Source organism: Balaenoptera ricei, chromosome 1, assembly GCF_028023285.1.
Source record: "Balaenoptera ricei isolate mBalRic1 chromosome 1, mBalRic1.hap2, whole genome shotgun sequence".
Taxonomy (NCBI): Eukaryota; Metazoa; Chordata; class Mammalia; order Artiodactyla; family Balaenopteridae; genus Balaenoptera; species Balaenoptera ricei.
This window is the reverse complement of record NC_082639.1, coordinates 55,737,951-55,760,121: the sequence shown is the minus strand read 5'-3', so window position 1 is coordinate 55,760,121 and position 22,171 is coordinate 55,737,951. Positions and strand designations below refer to the sequence as shown.

At 37.2% G+C, this 22,171-nt stretch overlaps 1 protein-coding gene across 3 annotated transcripts in view; it reads right to left on the bottom strand.

Moving 5' to 3' along the window:
* Window positions 1–22,171, bottom strand: part of RAVER2 (ribonucleoprotein, PTB binding 2) — a 144,313-nt gene that overhangs the window by 81,361 nt on the left and 40,781 nt on the right. For all 3 annotated transcript variants that reach the window (XM_059924056.1, XM_059924047.1, XM_059924050.1), the window contains one exon: window positions 10,210–10,276. In XM_059924056.1, coding sequence (XP_059780039.1) covers window positions 10,210–10,276 — 67 coding nt within the window. The remainder of the gene's footprint in view (window positions 1–10,209; window positions 10,277–22,171) is intronic.

The window sequence follows — 22,171 nt, the reverse complement described above, 5'->3', positions numbered from 1 at the left end:
TTTTGTTCTTCTTTCTCAAGACTGCTTGGGTTATTCAGGGTATTTTGTGGTTTCATACAAATTTAAGGATTATTCTATTTCTGTGAAAAATGCCAATGGAATATTTGATGGGATTGCACTAAATCTGTAGATTGCTTTCAGTAGTGTGGACATTTTGACAATATTAATTCTTCCAACCCATGACCATGGAATACCTTCCACTTGTCTTCAATTCCTTTCATTAATGTCTTAATAATTTTATGGTGATCATTTTTTTCTTTCAGCAAAGGAAGAAAAGGTGTTGCCCATGGTCTTCTCATTTGCACTGTTTCCAATAAATATGCATCATCGTTATCTTTTTCCATCTAAATAATATGCCCTTTTTTGGGGGGCACAGTTTTTAAGATCTTTCTCTTTATTACTAATTGCAAACAATTTGATTACAAATGTACCTTATTGTAGTTTTTGTCGTGTTTTTGTGCTTGAGGTTGGTTAAACTTTGGGGATCTCTGGGTTTAGAGTTTTCATCAAATTTGGAAAAATTTCAGCCATTAATTCTTTAAATATTTTTACTGTACTACTTGCTCTCTCTTACAGAGACTCCATTACTCCAACATTAGGACTCTTGAAGTTGGCCCAAAGTTGACTGATACTCTGTTCATGTTTTATAGTCTTTTTTTCCTCTGCTTCATTTTGGTTGTTTCCATGTATTCACAATCACTAATCTGTTCCTCTACAATGTCTACTCTGCTAGTTAATCCCATCCACCCATCCCATTTTTCATCCTGGACATTGTAGTTTTCACCTCTAAAAGTGTGAGTTAAGTATATTTTAATATCTTCCATCCTCTATTTAATATGTTCAATTTTTACTATAAATTCTTGTATATATGAAACACAGTTATAAAAACTGTTTTAATGTCCATTTTCATTAATTCATCTGCTTCAATTCCAGGTCAGTTTTGATTGATTGGTTTTTCTCCTCATTATGGGTTGTATTTTCCTGCTTCTTTGCTGTATCTGGTAATTTTTAATTGGATACCAGACATTGTAAATTTTTACCTTGCTGGGTACTGGATTTTTTTTGTATTCATATAAATATCCTTGAGTTTTGTTCTAGGTTGTGGCTATCAGGAACGAGCTTGATCCTTTCTGGTTTTGTTTTTAAATTTTTAGCATCGTTAATCTAGTCAATTTTCTCCACTCTTGAGACAAAACACTTCTGAATACTCCTTCTAATCAACCACCAATTATGCTGTCTATCATCCTCACTGGTAGGAACAGCACCATTCCCAGCTGTAAAGCCTTTGTCAATATTTATAACATTGAAGTTGTACATAACCTACAAACCCAGTAATTCACTTGTGGAGAAACAGTTGCAATGTATATTAGAAGACAAGTAAAAGCATATTCATTGCAGCATTATTTAAAATGCTGGAAAAGTTAAAGCTTCCTAAATGCCTATCAGTAATGAACAGATTTATCAATGGTAATAAACTGACAGGACAGAATAATATGTAGTAGTTTAAATCAATGAATTAGAGCTATATGTATCAATGTGGAAAGATCCAAAAAACAAAATAGAGGTTAAAAAAAAAAAGCAAGTTGCTAAATGAAAACTACAGTAGAATACCATTTACATTTAGTTTTTAAAAATACCAAGTACAACACTGTTAACTCTACATATAGTAAAATTTCAGGCATTAGATGGGATGCCTTGGCAATAAACAGCTTCACAATTTCAATGGCTTAACAAAAGGGTTTTTTTTTCCTTGTTGCTTTTCATGCTGCATATCCCATGCTGAAAGGAAGGAAGGAAGGAAGGAAGGAAGAAAGGAAGGAGGCTTTGCTCATTATAGTCACTCTGGGACTATGTTTAAAGAGGTTCTACAACCTTCCTCAATCACTTTAGCAAGTGGAGGGGTGAGCAGTGAATCACATGCTAGCTCTGAAATCTTCCACGTGGAGGGGATACATGCCATTTCCACTGCACTTCATTCATCGAAAAGCAAATCACATGTCCATTGGTAACTTCAAGGAGGCACAAGGAAGCACTGTCTTACCTCATGACCAGAAGAAAAAGAAAAAAAATCTGTGAACAGCTCTAATGATTACCACAATTAATCATTAGAGGGAGGGAGGGAATGGAATCAGAGAGGGGGTAGGAACTTGATTTCATCTTTAACTATAATGTCTTTTTTATAAGTCAGAAAAAATAAATGCAGAATTCCTGACCATACCATCAGAGGTATTCATTCAGTAGTACTACATTAGCGCTCTAGCATCTATATAATATCTTTAAAGACAAAAAAAAACCTTAAAAAAACTTTTTAAATTGAAGTATAATTGACATATAACATTATATTAGTTTCAAGTGTACAACGTAATGATTTTTTTTTGTTGGCCAAGCCACATGACATGTGGGATCTTAGTTCCCCGAACAGGGATTGAACCCACACCCCCTGCAGTGGAAGCATGGAGTCTTAACCACTGGACTGCTGGGGAAGTCTCCCATAATGATTTGATATTTTTATATATTGTGAAATAGTCACCACAGTAATTCTAGTTAACATCTGCCACCATACATAGTTAAAACTTTTTTTCTTGGGATGAGAACTTTCAAGATCTACTCTCTCAGCAACTTTCAAATATGCAACACAGTATTATTAACTGTGACAAATAGTCACCATCCTTATATATTACATCCCCAGTACTTCTTTATTTTATAACTGGAAGTTTGTACTCTTTGACTTCTTTCACCCATTTCATCCACCCTTACAAAAAACATTTTAAAAGCATAAAATATTTCAATAAAACATTTGCTAATTTGGGAGTCAGTATATATATAATGGTTATATCATCCTCCATACATTTCCTTATTTTTTTAGCATCTCAAAGAGATGTTTTTTACATATCATATGTACACAAAGAAAATAATCTAGTTTAGGCTTTTAATCTCACAGATATAAAACTAATGTGCAGAAAAATTAAACGATTTTCCCAATTTGTATAACTAAAGGTCAAATCACATAATTTACTCACTAAGTCCAGTAATATATTATTAAAACTGAAGGATACTTAACATATAAAAAACACTCATTAAAATGTTACAACATATAACATTAGAACATTCATTATAAAAATTCATAAAGCTGTAGTAATATTATATTATTTATTTATATTTTAAAAAACCAATGCAAATTCATTTTTTTGCCTAATTGTTTATTGAGGTATAGTTGATTTACAATATTATATTAGTTTCTGGTGTACATCATAGTGATTCAAATGTTTATAGATTATAAACAGGTCTATCCATGTGTTGCAAAAGGCAAAATTTCATTCTTTTTTTTATGGCTGAGTGGTATTCCATTGTATATATGTACCACTTTTCTTTATCCATTCATCTGTTGATGGACACTTAGGTTGCTTCTATATCTTGGCTATTGTAAATAGCTGCTATGAACATTGGGGTGTGCATGTATCTTTTTGAATTAGTGTTTTCACTTTCTTTAGATATTTACTCAGGAATGGAGTGGAGTTGCTGATCATATGGTAGTTCTATTTTTAGTTTTATGAGGAACCTCCGTACTATTTTCCATAGTTGCTGCACCAATTTACATTCTCATCAATAGTGCACAAGAGTCCCTTTCTCCACATTCTTGACAACATTTGTTATTTGTGCTCTTTTTGATAATAGTCATACTGACAAGTGTGAGGTGATATTTCATTGTGGGTTTGATTTGCAGTTCTCTGATGATTAGTGATGTTGAGCATCTTTTCACGGGGCTTGATGGCCACCTGTATGTCTCCCTCGTAAAAATGTCTATTCAGGTCTTCTGCCCATTTTAGTTGGGTTATTTGGTTTTTTGACATTGAGCTGTATGAGCTGTTCATATATTTTGAATATTAATCACTTATCAGTCATATCCTTTGCAAATATTTTCTCCCATTCAGTAGGCTGTCTTTTCATTTTGTCAGTGGTTTCCTCCTCTATGCAAAAGCTTTGAAGTTTAATTAGGTCCCATTTGTTTAGTTTTGCTTTTGTTTCCTTTGCTTTAGGAGGGATATCCAAAAATATATTGCTACAATTTATGTCAAAGAGTGTTCTGCCTATGTTTTCTGCTAGGATTTTATGGTTTGCTGTCTTACATTTAGGTCTTTAATCCATTTTGAGTTTAGTTTTGTGTATGGTATGAGAAAATGTTCTAATTTCATTCTCTTACAAGAGCTGTCCAGTTTTCTCAGCATCATTTCTTGAACGGACTGTCTTTCCCCCATTGCATATTATTGCCTCCTTTGTCTTGGATTAATTGACCATAAATGTCTGGGCTTACTTCTGGGCTTTCTATTCTGTTCCACTGATCTATGTTTTTGTGCCAGTACCATACTGTTTTGATTACTGTAGCTTTGTAGTATAGTCTGAAGTCAGGGAGCATGATACCTCCAGATCTGTTCTTCTTTCTCAAGATTGCTTTGGCTATTTGGGGTCTTTTGAGTTTTCATACAAATTTTAGAATTATTTGTTCTACTTCGGTGACTAATCCTATTGGTACTTTGATATGATGGCATTAGATATGTAGATTGCCTTGGGTAGTATGGTCATTTTAGCAATATTACTTCTTCCAATTCATGAGCACTGTATATCTTTCCATCTATTTGCGTCATCTTCAATTTCTTTCATCAGTGTCTTAGAGTTTTCCGAGTACAGAGTAAATCTCCTTAGATTTATTCCTAGGTTTGTTTTTTTTGTTTGTTTTTGGTTTTTTGATGTTATGGTAAATGGACCATTTTCTTAATTTCTGATAGTTCATTGTTAGTGTATAGAAATGCAACATATTTCAGCATATTAATGTTGTATTTTGCAACTGTACTGAATTCACTGATGAATTTTTGGTGGCATCTTTAGAATTTTCTATGTGTACTGTGTGTCACCTGCAAACAGTGACAGTTTTACTTCTCCCTTTCCAATTTGGATTTCTTTTATTTCTTTTTATTGTACGACTGCTGTGGCTAGGACATTCAGTACTATGTTGGATAAAAGTGGTGAGAGTGGGCATCCTTGTCTTGGTCCTGTTCTTAGAGGAAATGTTTTCAGCTTTTCACCATCAAGTATGATGTTAGCTACGGGCTTATCATATGGCCTTTATTATTTTGAGGTTTGTTCCCTCTGTACCTACTTTGTTGAGAATTTTAATCATAAATCGATGTTGAATTTTGTCAAAAGCTTTTTCTGCATATATTGAGATGGTCATGATTTTTATTCTTCAATTTGTTAATATAGTTTATCATATTGATTGATTTGCAGATATTGAACTATCCTTGCATCCCTGGGATAAGCCCTGCTTGATCATGGTGTATGATACTTTCAACATATTATTGATTTCAGTTTGCTGATATTTTGTTGAGGATTTTTGCATCTATGTTCATCAGTGATATTGTCCTGTACTTTTCTTTTTTTGTGGTGTGTTTGGTTTTGTTATCAGGGTGATGCTGGCCTTGTAGAATGAGTTCAGAAGTATTCCTTCCTGTGCAATTTTTTAGAATAGTTTGAGAAGGATAGGTGTTAACTCTTCTCTAAATGTTTAGTAGAATTCACCTGTGAACACATCTGGTGCTGGACTTTTGTTTGCTGGGAGTTTTTTGTTACTGACTCAATTTCAATGCTCTGGTAATTGGTCTGTTCATATTTTCTATTTCTTCCTGGTTCAAACTTGGGAGACTGTGTATTTCTAGGAATTTGTCCATTTCTTCTGGATTGTCCATTCTATTGGCATATAGTTGTTCACAGTAATCTCTTATGATCCTTTGTTATTTCTGTGGTGTTAGTTGTAACTTCTTTGCCATTTCTGATTTTATTGATCTGGGCCCTCTCTTTTTCTTGATGAATCTGGCTAAAGGTTTATCAATTTTGTTTACCTTTTCAAAGAAACAGCTCTTAGTTTCATTGATCATTTCTATTGTTTTCCTAGTCTCTCTACTTCATTTATTTCTGTTCTGATCTTTATGATTTCTCTACTTGTGCTACCTCTAGGTTTTGTTTGTTCTTCTTTTTCTAGTTCATTTAGGTGTAAGGTTAGGTTGTTCAAGAGTTTTCTTGTTCCCTGAGGTAGGCCTGCATCTCAGTAAACTTTCCTCTTAGAATTGCTCTTGCTGCATCCCATAGATTTGGATCATTGTGTTTTCATTTGTCTTCAGGAGTTTTTAAATTTCTTTTTTGATTTCTTCAATGATACAATGGTTGTTCGGCAGCATTTTGTTTAGCCTCCACATACGTGTTTATGTTTTTTTCAATTTTTTGCTTGCAGTTGATTTCTAGTCTCATAGTGTTGTGGTTGGAAAAGATGCTTGATATGATTTCAGTTTTCTTAAATTTACTGAGACTTATTTTTGGCCTAGCATGTGCTCTGTCCTGGAGCATGTTCCATGTGTACTTGAAAAGAATGTGTATTTTGCTGTTTGGGGATGAAATGTTCTATATATATCTATTAAGTCCATTTTGTCTAAAGCGTTGTTTAAGACCAGTGTTTCCTTATTGATTTTCTGTCTGGATGATCTGTCCAATGATGTAAGTGAGGGGTTAAAGTCCCCTAGTACTATTGTGTTACTGTAAATTTCTCCCTTTATGTCTGTTAATATTTGCTTTATCACTGCTATATTTTCTTCTTGGACTGATCTCTTGATCATTATGTAATGTCCTTCTTTGTCTCTTGTTACAGTCTTTGACTTAAAGTCTACTTTGTCTGATATAAGTATTGCTACTCCAGCTGTTTTTTGATTTCCATTTACATGGAATACCTTTTTCCATCCCCTCACTTTAAGTCTGTGTGTGTCTTTAGAACTGAAGTGAGTCTCTTGTAGGCAGCATATGTATAGTTCTTGCTTTTGTATCCATTCACAAGTTCTATGTCTTTTGATTGGAACATTTAGTCCATTTACATTTAAAGTAATTATTGATAGGTATGTACTTATTGCCATTTTGTTAATTGTTTGGGGATTGTTTTTGTAGTTACTTTTTTGTTCCTCTCTTCTTTTGTTCTCTTCCCTTGTGATTTGATGACTATCTTTAGTGTTATGTTTAGGTTTCTTTCTCTTTCTTTTGTGTATATCTATTACAGAATTTCGGTTTGTGGCTACCATGAGGTTTTTATGTATAAATCTCTCTATTATTATTTTAATTTGCTGTTTTCTTAATTTCAAACGCATTTTAAAAACCCTGCATTTTACTCCCCTCCCCCCCACTTACTGTTATTGACATCATATTTTACATCTTTTGGTTTTGTGTGTCCCTTAACTACACATTTCAGATATAAATGATTTTACTACTTTTGTCTTTTAACCTTCCTATTAGCTTTGTACATGGTTGATTTACTATCTTTACTGTATATTTGCCTTTACCAATGAGCTTTTTCCTTTTGCAATTTTCATGTTTCTAGTTGTGCCTTTTCTTTTTTGCTTTATTAAAGAAGTCCCTTTAACATTTCTTGTAAAACCGATTCGGTGGTGCTGAGCTCTTTTAGCTTTTGTTTGTGTGTAAAACTTTCGATCTCTCCATCAAATCTGAATGAAAGCCTTACTGAGTATTCTTGGTTGTAGGTTTTTCACCGCTTTAAATATATCATGCCACTCCCTTCTTGCCTTCAGAGTTTCTGCTGAAAAGTCAGCTGAAAGCCTTATGGGGGTTCCCTTCTAAGTAACTTGTTGCTTTTCCCTTGCTGCTTTTTTTATTCTCTTTAACTTTTGCCATTTTAATTACAAAGTGTCTTGGTGTAGTCCTCTTTGAGTTGATCCTGTTTGGGACTGTTTGTGCTTCCTGTACCTGGATGTTTGTTTCCTTCCCCAAGTTAGGGAAGTTTTTCAGCTATTGTGTCTTCAAATATGTTCTCTGCCCCTTTCTCTCTCCTCCTTCTGGGACCCCGAAAATGCGAATGTTAGTATGCGTGATGCTGTCTCTGAGGTATTTTAAACTGTTCTCATTTCTTTTTATTCTTTTTTCTGTTAAGCTTCAGTACTTTCTCCTATTCTGTCTTCCAGCTCACTGATTCATTCCTCTGTATCATTTAATCTATTTTTGATTCCTTCTGGTGTATTTTTCATTTCAGTTATTGTATTCTTCATCTGTTTGGTTCTTCTTTATACTTTCTCTTTCTTAAAAACATCTAACTTCTCACTCTGTTTATCCTTTCTTCTCCTGAGTTCTTTGATCATCTTTACAATCACTACCTTGACTATTTCTCAGGTAGATTGCCTATCTCCTCTTCACTTCTTCTGGAATTTTATCTGTTCCTTCGTTTGGAACATGCTCTTTGGTCACCTCACTTTGCCTAATTTGCTGTTTCTTTTTCTATATATCTGGTAGGTTGGTTACATTTCCTGGCCTTGAAGAAGTGGCCTTTTGTAGGAGACGTCCTATGCATGCCAGCAGTGCACTCCTTTCTGGTCACCAGAGCTATATGCTCTAGGGATGCCCCCTATGTGGGCTGCATGGGTCCTTCTGTTGTGGTGGGCTGACTACTGTGGGAAGTCTGAGAGCCGTGGCTACCTGGTCCAGTTGGTTGCCAGGCCCTGCCTTGTGAGGAGGTTGCTGACGGTTGGTTAGTGGGACCATGTCACAAGCTGAGGAGCTGGCTCTCTCATGGGCAGAGATGAGTTCTGGGAGGGGGTGGTCGCAGGACCAGGGTTCCTGATCTAGTTTTGGTCTGCTGGTGGATGGGGCTGCTTCCTGACATGGCTCTCTGTGGGTTATGGGGTGTCCCAAAGCTGGTGTTGTCCCACTGGCTAGATCCTGGGGCAACTGGCTAAGGAGTCCAAGGCATCTTGCAGCTGATGTTGGCCTACTGGTGGGCAGGGCTGGGGCCCAGGGTGTCCCAGGGCTAGTACCAGCTCACTAGTAGGCAAAGCTAGGCCCCAGGTTTTCCAGCTGCAGGGCCCTGGGGGGTCCCAAAGCTGGTGTCAGCCCACTGGTGGGTGGTGCCAGATCCTGGGTGCTGAGGGGCCCAAGGTGTCCCAGACCTGGTGTTGGCCTGCTGGTGGGCAGGACCAGGGCCTGAGGGCGCCTGGGGCTGGTATTGTCCTGCTGTTCTGTTGCTTAGATTCTGACAGGGCAGGCTGCAGTGCTGTGGTGGTCCTGAGGCTGGTGTCTGCCCACTGGTGGGAAGGGTTGGGGTCCCGGGGATCCCAGGGCTAGTACCCGCCCACCAGGAGGTAAAGCTGGGTTCTGGGGCTTGGCTGGCTAACTGGTAGGCAGAGTTGTGTCCTGGGGTCTCTGGCTGCAGGGTCCGGGGTCCCAGAGCAGGTGTCCGACTGCTGGTGGGTGGGGCTGGGTACCAGGATCTCCAACTGCAGGGCCCTGGGTGTCCTTGAGCTGGTTTTAGCCCACTGGTATGTGGGGCCGGTTCCCGACACAGTTGGCTGCAGAGTCCTAGGTGTCCTAAAGCTTGTGAGATTTCCTGGTAGGTGGGGCTGGTTTCTGGGGAAGCTGGCTGAGGGGCCCAAGATGTCTCAGAGCTGGTGCTGGCCTGCTGGTGAGTGGGCTGGGTCCTGCCATGGCAGGCTGCAGGGCTGTGGTGGTCTTGGGGCTTGGGTCTGCCCACTGTGTATATGGCTGGAGCCCAGGATGTCCTGGGGCTGGTGCCTGCCCACTGGTGTGTGAGGCTGGTTGCAAGGCTAAAGCCAGCTTGCTGGTGGGCAGGGCCAGAGCCCAGGGGGTCTTGGGGCTGGTACCTGCCCACTGGTGGCTGGAGCTGGGTCCTGTGGTCTCTGGATGCAGGGCCTTGGGGGTCCCAGGGCTAGTGCCTATGCACTGGTATGTGGAACTGGGTCCTGGCCCCTCTGGTTGCTATGGGCTCAAGGGGTCTTAAGGCAGCCTGGCCGCTGGTGAGTGGGGCTGTGTCCCCATCCTGTTAGTTGCTTGGCCTGATGCATCCCAGCACTGACCCAGCCGGGCCAGGTCAGGCACTAATAACCTAGAGGAAGGATTCCAAATGGTGCTTACCAGCACCAGCGTCCATGTGGTAGAATGAGCTCCCCAAAATGGCTGCCACCAATATTATATTAATTTATGTGATTAAAATTTAGAATAATACTACCTTCAGAAAATAAATTAAGTAACATGTATATAATTTAATGCTTAAGAATTTCAGAGATTAGCTTAAGAATAAAAAGACACTTAGATTTTTGGTCTACAACGACAACCTGCAGAATTAAAATCAGACGCTTAGAACAGAAATCTTACCTGTTCGCTTATTTCTGTCCACATAACAATACTTTAACTCATAGTCTTGTAATAAATCATGAACTTCCTGAAAGAGACAAAACATGAACTCAATAAACACACGAATGCAGTTAGTGGATGATCCAGCCATAGCAGCCGACCACCATTACCATCACCATCCCCCATGTAAAAAAATCTTTCATGGATCTCCATCACTTATTTAAATTAAAGGCATTCAGGCCCACCAGATATGGCACCAACCTACCTCTGCAAATACATCTCCCAATATATCCCTACACATGCCCATATTCCTGCTCAGATGAACACTCATTCTCTCATGAGTATACCATGCACAATCCTCATTCTGAATTATGCTGATACCTTGATCTAGCATGGGGTAAACATACCACTACAGCTCCCAAACTTCATCTAGAGTCACATGCTTCCTTTGAAATCCCAGCTCAAATGTTCTTCCATGAAGATTTTTCCAATTCTTTTCCACAGAACATCACCTCTCCCACCTCTATGCTAACAATGGTCACACTTTATTTATGCCTCTCTTACAGAAATAATATTAAACGTTTCTACTTGTGTACTACATACTGAGTTTTTAACAAGTATTACACCTGTAGATGGTAATACCAGCATGTAGAAGAAATAAATATAAATTAAAACCTAATTTAGAGATCCCTGGGTATGAAAACAAGTAATAACCACCAAGGTATGGTATGTAGTCCAATTTATTTCCCCTTGGCTCCCCAAGATGTTTAAACTGGCTTTCTTGTTTGTTCAGTTTCTATTACTAATCCAGTCTGAACTTTTAAATTGTGATATCATAACTTCCATCCACCTGGGAAAACACAGTATATTTCCTCTGTATTTCTCCAATCCTTTCTGTTAAACTGATAATACTTGAGTGCAAGAACTATATTTTATTTATCTGTATATTATATATATTGCTTTGATTATACTAGGCACTCACATAAACATTAAAGTGAATATAATTTATTTTGTCATTGACTTGATATTAAGCCTTGAAAATTTTACTCATAATATACAACAGATGTAGTTATTATTTTTTAAAGGAATTGAACTATCACATAAGTGAACATTTGGACCCCAGATTAGAGAGTGGTACAGCCAACCTGTTCTATATTGCAAATGAATACACTAAACAGACATAAGTGCTAGGATGTTAAGTTTGCAACCTAAACCAATTAATTCAGTAATATAATAACAATTCTTATTACTGCTATTTTTATAGTTAACATTCATTTAGTTTTTACTAGGTACCAGAACACTGAACTTACTCCTTTCATTAAAAAATCAGGAAACCAGAGCAGAGCAAATTCAAGTAACTTGCCAAAGCTTACACTCAGTAATTTGCTGAGTGTAGATTCACCAATTGGCTTGGTTCTAGGGACAACACTCTTAACCTCTATGCTATACTGCCTTATTTCTTCCAGGATTAACTGAAATAGTATACTACCACAGTTAGTTATAAAACCAACACCACAATGTCCGAATAAGTGATCATATGGAAATGGAAAATAAGTAAGAGGACAGTTACAAGTTGAGAAACATTTTCTCTTTCAATCCAACGTAAGGGAGTGGGGGAGACTGATATAATAGGCAAAGTATAAAAATAGTGCTGGGTGAAAAAAAGACAATCATCTTTGATATAAGAAAGATAAGAAAGGTAAAGGTGATAATTTAGTATTCTTTATCAGTAAGTCAACATTAGAAATGTTTTAAAATATACATACTTATCAATTATGTAAAATATTGTTTGATGGAGCTTTCCTGGTGGCGCAGTGGTTGAGAATCTGCCTGCCAATGCAGGGGACACGGGTTCGAGCCCTGGTCTGGGAAGATCCCACATGCCGCGGAGCAACCAGATCCGTGAGCTACAACTACTGAGCCTGCGCGTCTGGAGCCTGTGCTCCGCAACAAGAGAGGCTGCGATAGTGAGAGGCCCGCGCACCGCGATGAAGAGTGGCCCCCGCTTGCCGCAACTAGAGAAAGCCCTCGCACAGAAATGAAGACCCAACACAGCCAAAAATAAATAAATTAATTAATTAATTAAAAATATATATATATTGTTTGATGAATTCCATAGTAATATGATCAACATACAGATTAGTTCATATATTACTGTTATGGTAATTTTTTGTCTTGTAAGCTTCAATATTTTCTTGAACTTAAACAACAGACAGTGTATTGCTCGTTAAGTAAACATAACTCTCTCAGCAGCATACCATATACATTTTGCCAATCAGCTAATTTAATATTATACTTTATATAGAAGGTGACACAGTTTTGTTTGAAAGGATCCAGTGTGTGCTTTTAGTTGCACAAACTTTAATCTCTCATTTCACTAGTTAATAGCTGTCAAATGCCAGATAAAGAAAACATGATACTGCTCTTCACTTGATCAAGTCTCCGTAAACAATTGACATGCTATATTACTCATTTAGCTAACAGAACCACCTAAGTTTTCAAAGATGCATTTTGCAAGTTGGAAATTTTATTTCTAAAACACCCATATTTCTAATCATAGATTTCCTATGTATCAGACGTGGAATACAGATTTTGCCAACTGGGAAACTTTACAAAGCTTCCTGCAAAGAAAAAAACAATTATTTTTCTCCATGCCCTGGTTGCCTTGACCCAGGCAAAAGTGGGTCACCCCTCAACTTGAGCCTCGGCAAATTGGCCAAATTAAAAACTTAAAACCTGAAAGAGAGTCCTAAGAAACATTTGCCAAAATTCTACTGTGCTCCACACCACACAAAACCGAAAGGACTAAAATTATGTCTCCCTGTTCTAATCTAGTTTTATGACACTTCTATTAACTCACAAGCTAACTTTAAGGAAAGAAGTTCCACCTTTGATGCAGATACTTTGTCCTCTGACTAGCAATATCAGTTACACATTTCTTACAGTAAGATGAGCTCATCGAAATTGGTAATTGTTAGATAGCTTTAGTAACCTATTTCCAGACCCGATTCACCATCACTCCCGGGAAATTAAATGAAAAGTTTTCCACATATGAAATGTTTTCTGGGGAGAGGTTTAATAGCTTTCAACTCAGAACAGTCTGTTAATAACCCCCCAAAAGTCAAACAACCATTGTTCTAGCTGGTGTGGACTTCTTGCTGAATGAAACCCAGCCTTAGTTTTAAACTTGAATCACATTGTCTTCTAAGCCCTTTGCAGACTTACGTTCTAAAAAGGCCTTTCATAGATTAAAGCACTTTGCTTTTAAATTCCACTTTTTTGGAATGAAAAAAATATTTTTATTTATGTTCTTTTAAAATTTTAAGTGACTTGATAATACAAAAGGATTATCTGTAACATACATTATGAGGCATAATAATGAAATAAGCACCCAGGAGCTCAACACCAAACTTAAAGACTAGGACATTGGCATCACTGTTCCATCCAACTATGCCTTCCTGCACTAGCCCATCCCCCACAGCTGGAGTCCTCAGGCAGGTTTGTATCCCCAAACAATACGTTGTTTTGGTTTGTTTCTGAGCGTTATAAAAATGGTATTATGCTATTTTTAATCTTTGCCTTGCTTTTTATACTCAATATTGTTTCTAAAATTCACTCATGATCCACATGGCTACTGTTTATTTATTCACTGCGGTTTAATATTCCATTCTGTGATTTTAGTATGGTTTACATTTCTATTTTTCTATCAATGAATATTTGATTTGTTTCCAGGTTGTTGCTATTTTGCTACTGTTTGCTATTAAACTACTGTCACCTTCTTGTAAATTTTACATATCTCCTGGTGTTCATGTGCAAAAGTTTCTGAAAGCGGGAAATTCCTGGGCTATACACATGCAAATGATCGTCTTTAGAAGAAAGTGCCAGCTTCTTTACCAGAAAGATTGTTACAGCTTACATTCCTATCGATGGTATATGAGAGTCCTTACAATGCTTGGTCTTATCAGACACTTAAATTTTGTCAATTTAGTGGATATAAAATCATACCTCCTTGTGCTCTTGATTTGCATTCCCTTGATTAATAAGGCAGGGCATTGTGATGGTTAGTTTTGTGTGTGAACTTGGCTACAGAATCCAGTTATTAAATAATCTACGTGTTGCTGCAAAGGTATTTTATAGATATGGTTAATATCTACAATCGGTTTACTCTAAGTGAAGGAGATCACCTTGGATAATGCAGGTGGGCCCCATCTAATCAGTGAAGAGCTTAAGAGAAAAACTGAGGTATTCTGGAGAAGAAATCCTGCCTCAAGACTGTAGCATCAACACCTGCCTGAGTTTCTAGCCTGCTGGTATACCTCACAGATTTTAGACTAGCCAGCCCTCACAATCAATCAATCAATTTCTCTATGTATGTATATAGTATAAATACACATTAATATAAATTTTATATATAATCTGTTTCTCAGAAGAACTCTGATACAGGTATTTTTCATATTTGTTTACCATTTGTTTATTTCCTCTTCTGATAAACATTTACTTATCTTTATTGCCCATTTTTCTATTGTGTTTATATTTTCTTTTATTGACATGTAGAATTTTTTTTTAATATTTTGGATACTAATTCCTTGTTGGGAAGCATATTAGATATGTATTCCCCTAGTAAGTGGTCTGTCATTTTATTTGTGGGTACTTTTGGTAAAGAGAAGTTTTTCATTTAATGAAGCCAAATATATCAGCTTTTCCCTTTAGAACTTCTGTTTTTTGTGCCTTAAGAAATCCTTTCCTGCCCAAGGTCATACGATAGTTTGTCTTCCAAAAGTTTAAAAATTTTTTCTTTCACTTATCAGTTTTCAGTCAGCTGGAGTTAGCCATATTATTCTAGCCATAATTTCCAGTACAATCTTGAATAGAAGTGATTCTGGTATTGCTCCTAATCTCAAAGGGAAATTTTTCAATATTTCACCATTGAACATGATTGCTTTTGGTTTCTATAGATAATCTTTAAGTTTGAGGAATCTGTATTCTATTCCTGTTTGCTATGAGTTTTTATTATGAATGGGTGTTAAATGTTATCAAATGCTCTTTCTGCATCTACTGAGATGACTTAAGTCCCATCTTCATGCCAGTGATCTCCAAATTTTTATCTCCACCTCAAATTTCTCTCCCGGGCTCCACACCTATACAAGCTATTGCTTGCTCAGAACTGCATTTGAATGTTACACACCAGATAATACTGTTTGGGGCCCAACACAAGGCCCATCATATGATACATTTCGTGGTACTGGCTGAGTAAATGCGGTGTCAATTTTAACTTGGCTAAATTTTTAACAGCTTTCAATGCAGCTGTTTTGCTGGAAAGTTCTTTTGAATACCTACTCTTTGCCAGGGGAACATTTTGACTTGGCTTAAAAAAAAATTAGTAAACTTTCAGCTTTTTTATTAGCAGTATAATAATTTATTGAATGCTTACTTTATCTCAGGCCCTTTATTGAAATAACCTTGTTTAACCCTAACAAACCCATGATATGGATTTTAAAGTTGGATGTTATTATCGATTTTAAAGCCGAGGATATTGAGGCCTAGAGAAGGGACTTGTATAGACAGTTATGTAACGAATCTGGAATTCAAACCCAGGTTGACAGACCTCAGAGCAAACACAATGAATACTATATCTTAAGTATCATCAATACAAAAAATAAAACCTATGCACTATTCATTTCCATCGCATTCCTAACTCTTACTGCGTCACTGACCTCCTAACCTTAGGACAGAGATCAGGGTAAGAACAAAGTTTGGGAGATAAAAGCAAAAACAACGTAATTTTACTTTTTGACAGCTAGAAATCTGAAAGCATCACTCCCTTGTTTAAATATTTCGATGGATCCTCATTTCCCTTAAAACAAAATCCAAACTTCCTTAAACGTCTTACAATCATCTGGTCCTACTTAATGTGCTAGCCTTATATCGAATCACTACCCCTCTCAAACTCTACGCCTTAGCCACAATGCCCTAACTCTTGGCCATGCTTTTTCTTTTCTTTAGGACTTGATATATCTTGCTACTACCACTATGAATATTCCTCACGTCTCCCTTTCTCTCCCTTCCCCTAGTTAATTTCTCTCTCCCTGATTTTCAGCTTAAATGAGTTTCTCTAAGAAGCCTTTCTGAATCTCTCAGGTGTGGAGTAGGTAGCTTCCTTTTGTGCTCCCATAGCATTTTTTACTTTTTCCATCGCAACACTTATAGCACCTATCATCCGTATTTTAACTGCTTATATATCTGTATCTTCATTGGATTGTAGGCTTATTAATAGCAAATAGCACGTATCTGGCCTTGTTTGTAAAAAAGTCTCCAACATTTGGCAAAAAGCAGACCTTGAATATTTGTTAAGTGCATGAATATTTGTTTCTACATATTACCTTTATCAACTCCAATACAGTATTTTTTCTAAGATTATTTTACAATCTGAACATAAACCAATATGTTTAAAGTGCTCAAAAAGAAAAAACAATTACTCTCTTTACACCAACCTAATACATAACTCACTTCTTCTTTAAAAGAAAATATTTACATACCTCAAATTAATGAATATTATATATCTGGCAGTAAGAGGTTCTCCTTGAGCAGTTCTTGCTTATAGATATCCCCAGGAGATAGATTTACATAACCATGTCTCCCAAAGAATAATCGTACAGAAATCACAATCTCCTTTTCTCTGACACAAATGTTTCTTCTTTCAAATATCACCCGGATGTAATACTGTATTCGTTTCCCATTGCTGTGCAACAAATTATCACAAATTAAATTGCTTAAAACAATCCCCATTTATTATCTCTCAGTTCTGTAGGTCAAAAGTTCTGGCAGGCTCAAATGCATTCTCTGCTTTGGGTCTCTCAAGGCCCAAAATCAAGGGCTTAGGCAGGCTGGGCTCTTATCTGGAGGCTCTAAGAAAGAATGCACTTCCACTCATTAAGGCAGTTAGCAGAATTCAGTTTCTTGCAACTGTAGAACTGAAGTCCCCATTTTCTCGCTGGCTGTCAGCTGGGGACCACACTCAGCATCTAGAGACTGCTCTAAAATCCTTGCATGTGGCCCCCCTACATCTTCAGACCCAGCAACAGTGCATCAAATCCTTCTTGTGCTTCAGATCATCTGACTTCTCCCTCTGCTACTAGCTGGAGAAAACGCTCTGCTTTTAAAGGGCTAGTATGACGAGACATGGCTCACCGGGATAATCTCCCTTTTGATACCCCTAAGGCAACTGAGTAGTAACCTTAATTATACCTGCAAACATCCCCTTTTGTCATGTAATGTAACAATCACACATGTGATACCTTGTCACATTCACAGTTCCATGGATTAGAAATCTTGGGGGGCCATTTCTAAATTCTGCCTGCCATGACACCACTAATAATAGATATCACTTACTGTACCCTTACATATATTTTACACAAAATATCTTATGTCATACCTCAGGTTTCAGAGCTCAAGCAAGGTGAGGAGGACATCTGCCCAGAAGGAAAACCCAGCACAGAGAGTCAGAACTCAGGCAAGGTGAGGAAGCCTTCTGGCCAGTGGAACAGCCCAGTACAGAAGGATGGAGCTTATATTGGATGAGGTGGGTGTCTGCATGGGGGAGGGCACAGTCATCTGCAGTGGTGATGGGAGATTGATTACTTAAAGGAGGATTGTTCAAATAAGTAAATATATTAAGGACAATGAACACCGGGTTTCTCACTGTCAGGAAAAAAAAAAAAAAAGTAACAAACATGGAATGGGAGAAAACTAGAAAGAACTCTACGAAGTTAGACTGCAATTTGATATATCAGTGTGAACTCATTCCTTTCAATAGATGGACAGATATAGGTGTAAATATATGTGTGTACACACATACATACACTCATATATTCTCTAGCTCTGCCTACTAAGAGGAACTGACAGCAGTGATATCTCAATGGCAATGAGTACATCTAGCTCCCAGATCTTGGCTTCTTAATAGTATTTTCCCCTAAAAGAAACTAGGCTTTATAAAAGTCATCTAGGGCTGCCATAACAAAATATCATAGACAACAGAAACTTAATCTTCTCACAATTCTGGAAGTTAGAATTCCAAGATCAAGGTTCTAGTTGACTTGGTTTCTGCTGAGATCTCTCTTCCTGGCTTGTAGATGGCCACCTTCTCCCTATGCCCTCACATGGCCTTTCCTTGGTGCTTGCACACATTGGGGTTGGGCTGGGGGTGAGGCACACAGCAGAAAGAGAGCTCTCTGGTGTCTTTTCTTCAATGACAATAATCCTATCAGATCAGGGCCCCACCCTGATGACTTCCTTTAAATTTAATTACTTCCATAGAGACCCCAGCCACACTGGGGGTTAGGGCTTCAACATATGAATTTGGGGGAACACAAGCATTCAGTCTCTCATGAAATGGATGATTCAAGAGCTAAAGCACAGAAAGTAAAATATAAGCTGCAACAGCGTATTGTGTCAAAAGCAAAGGAAGTGCTCAGTGAATGACGGGGACATGTCAGAAGTACATAGGACCAGTAGACAAAATATAGAAGCAACCTAAGTGTCCATCAAAAGATGAATGGATAAAAAAGATGTGGTGTGTATATATATACAATGGAATATTAGCCATAAAAAATAATGAAATTTTGCCACTTGCAACAACATGGTTGGACCTGAAGGGTATTATGCTGAGTGACATAAGTCAGAGAAAGACCAATACTGTATGTTATCACTTACATGTGGAATCTAAAAAGTACAACAAAATATGAATATAACAAAACAGAAACAGACTCACTGATATAGAGAACAAACTAGAGATTACCAGTGGGGAGAGGGACAGGGGAAAGGGCACAATAGGGGTAGGGGATGAAGAGGTACAAAGTACTATGGAAAAAATATATAAGGATGTAATATATGACACAGGGAATATAGCCAATATTTTATAATAACTTTAAATGGAGTATAATCTATAAAAATATTGAATCACTATGTTATACCCTTGAAACTAATATAACATTGTAAATCAACTATACTTTAATTTAAAAAAAAAAAAAGGACCTTTCCCTTAAGTGTGTGCTAGAATTAGTGACTTGTTTCCAAAGAACAGTGAATGGGAAAAATAGTATCTTTACAGAGGAGTGATGTGGCAGACATCATCTTAAGGAAATGATCAAGGTTAACATCACCAGTGAAAGTCATACTGATGTCATGTACCCCATGAAATGACATGATCAGAAGTGGACTTTGCCTCTGTGGAATTCTTCCCAAAATTCCATATCCCTAATCTCCCATGAGAAAAACATCATACAAACCCGAGGGGTGTTCTAAAAAGTTTCTGACCAAACTATCAAGATCATGAAAAACAAGAAAAGACTAAGAAACTGGTTCAGAATGGAAATTAAGGAGATGAGATGTGGTAACTAAATGCAATGTGGTACCCTGGACTGGATCCTGAAACAGGAAAAGGACATTAGTGAAAAAAACAAATCAAATCCAAAGTCTACAGTTCAGTTAATAATAATGTACCAATGTTCATTTCTTAGTCTTGACTAGTGTACCTTGGCTACAAGATGTAACATTAGGGGAAACTGGGTAAAGAATATATAGGAACTCTATGTACTCTCTTTGTAACTTCTTTTGTAAATCTAAAATTATTCCAAAACAAAAAGTTTATTTAAAAGGAGGACGTAGGAGCCAGCTTAAAGAAGCTCCCACTGTCCAAACGTAAAACAATTAAAGCATCAAGGTAAGTAATGATAGTAATGGAGCATAAACCGTTGAACAACATAGGAAACCAAGAGTTTACTTTTGATATAAAATAATAAATCAAAAAAATTGAACACTAGAAAGGGAATACAGGCATACCTCAGAGACATTGTGGGTTTGGTTCCAAGCCACTGCAATAAAGTGAATATCAAAATAAACTGAGTCACACAAATTTTTTGGTTTCCCAGTGCATATGAAAGTTATGCTGATACTGTACTGTAGTATATTAAGTGTGCAGTAGCATTATGTCAAAAAAAAGCATATAACAATTAAAAAATACTTTATTGCTAAAAAATTGCTATCTGTCATCTGAGCCGTCAGCACATCATACTCTTTTTGCAATAGTAACAAAGATCACTGATCACAGATCACCATAACAAATATAATAATAATGAACAAGTTGGAAATATTGTGAGAATTACCAAAATGTGACACAGAGACATGAAGTGCGCAAATGCTGTTGGAAAAATGGTGCCGACAGACTTGTTTGATGCAGGGTTGCCACAAACTTTCAATTTGTAAAAAATGCAATATCTGGGACAAGCAAATAAAGAAAAGCACGCTAAAATGAGGTATGCCTGTAGAATATTTATACAGTCTTAAAGTATCTCCTCTGAAAAATCCTTATAATTACAAAGGGAAAAACTTTGCTTAGAGAAGACTGGCAGATACCACTTTAATAAAAGTCAATCAGAGGGATCAAAGTTAACTTTATCAGCAATGGGACAAATCTAAAACGTGCATCACCCTGTGATATTCCTGCCAAGGTTACGTAACTTGAGTCTAATTATGCAGAACTAATCTAATTATATAGAATGCCCAAACTGTAGGACACTCTATAAAGTAACTGGCCTGTAATCTTCAAAAGGGTCAAGGCTGGAAAAGACAAGTTATTCCAGACTGAAGACTAAAAAGACACAACAACTAAGTGCAATATATGATTCTGAACTGGATCCTTTCACTATAAAAGATATTAATGGGAAAACTGGCAAAACGTAAATGCGATCTGTAGATTTGATGGCAGTATTCTGAGTTTGATGGTAGTGATGTGTTTATGCTGGAGAAAGTCCATATGTGTAGAAAATACACAGTAAAGTACTCAGGTTGATAGAGAGTAGGTCAGTGCTCACTCTCAAACAGGTCAGGGAAAAAAAGTTCTTTGTACTGTACTTACAACCTTTCTGTAAGTTTGTGATTATTTCAAAATTTAAAATTTCCCAGATTCAGATGATCTTGTTTATTGCCATTACTTCTACTCTAGATCAGGATGCAAAAAACTAACAAGGTATAAACTCAGAGAGAAGGAGACTAATCTGAAGTCAAAAGCAAGCAGCTGAACTTGAGGGTAATGGAAGATCCAAAGTTCAGGAAATAAAGACAAGCTGGGAACTACAAGCAGATAATCACTGTAGTGGGTTAAGGAAAGATAGAAAAACTGATTAGCTGGGGCAAAGCGGATAGGGTGGGGCGGGCTGGAGCTGGGTGAAAGGGGATGGCAGGAAAAGAGGCAAAGAATATGCATGCAAATACGGGCTCAAACAAATGCAATGAATTCTAATGCTATCTTGGCATTCAGGTGGTAACAAAAGTTTAACAGAAACCTTCAAACTCACAAAGAAAATGTACAAGCATAAGGACGAAGGAAATCTAAAGATAATGAGAGTAAATAAGCACAAAATTAAGCATCAAATGCCTAGAAAACAAGTTTAGAGACCCACAATAAGTTAGAGACTCAGAAATTGAACAAAAAAGGGAAACTTTTCATAGCAATAAATACTAATTGTGAATAGTCTTGATATGTTTTAAAGTGACATTCTTTATATCAACCTCACACGTTAAGTGAGAAATAGTACACTGTAATATCTTGGACTCTAAGAAAAAAAATTCTGTACATCCACTCTGTGTCAGGCACAATAGGTAAAGTGTTGGTAATACTGGGTGACCAGAGAACAATGAGCTTTTACATCAAACGTAAAGTGACACAGGTGACTTTCTTAGAAAGAAAATTAAGAAGTCTGATTTATTTTCTTGCCCAGAGAGAGGATCATCCCACATATGCATAAATGTGGCCCACAGAAGTTTCTGCTGAAAACTCTTCTCAAGAAGCAGGTTTGGACCTGTTCAAATGGTCCATACTCAGGTGAAGTCCCAAACACATAATCAAAATTACACTGGCGTGGAAAGGTGCTTCTCAGTTTAGGTCTAAAATCTCCCAGAGTGAGATCAGGGGTAAATTACAAGAGAT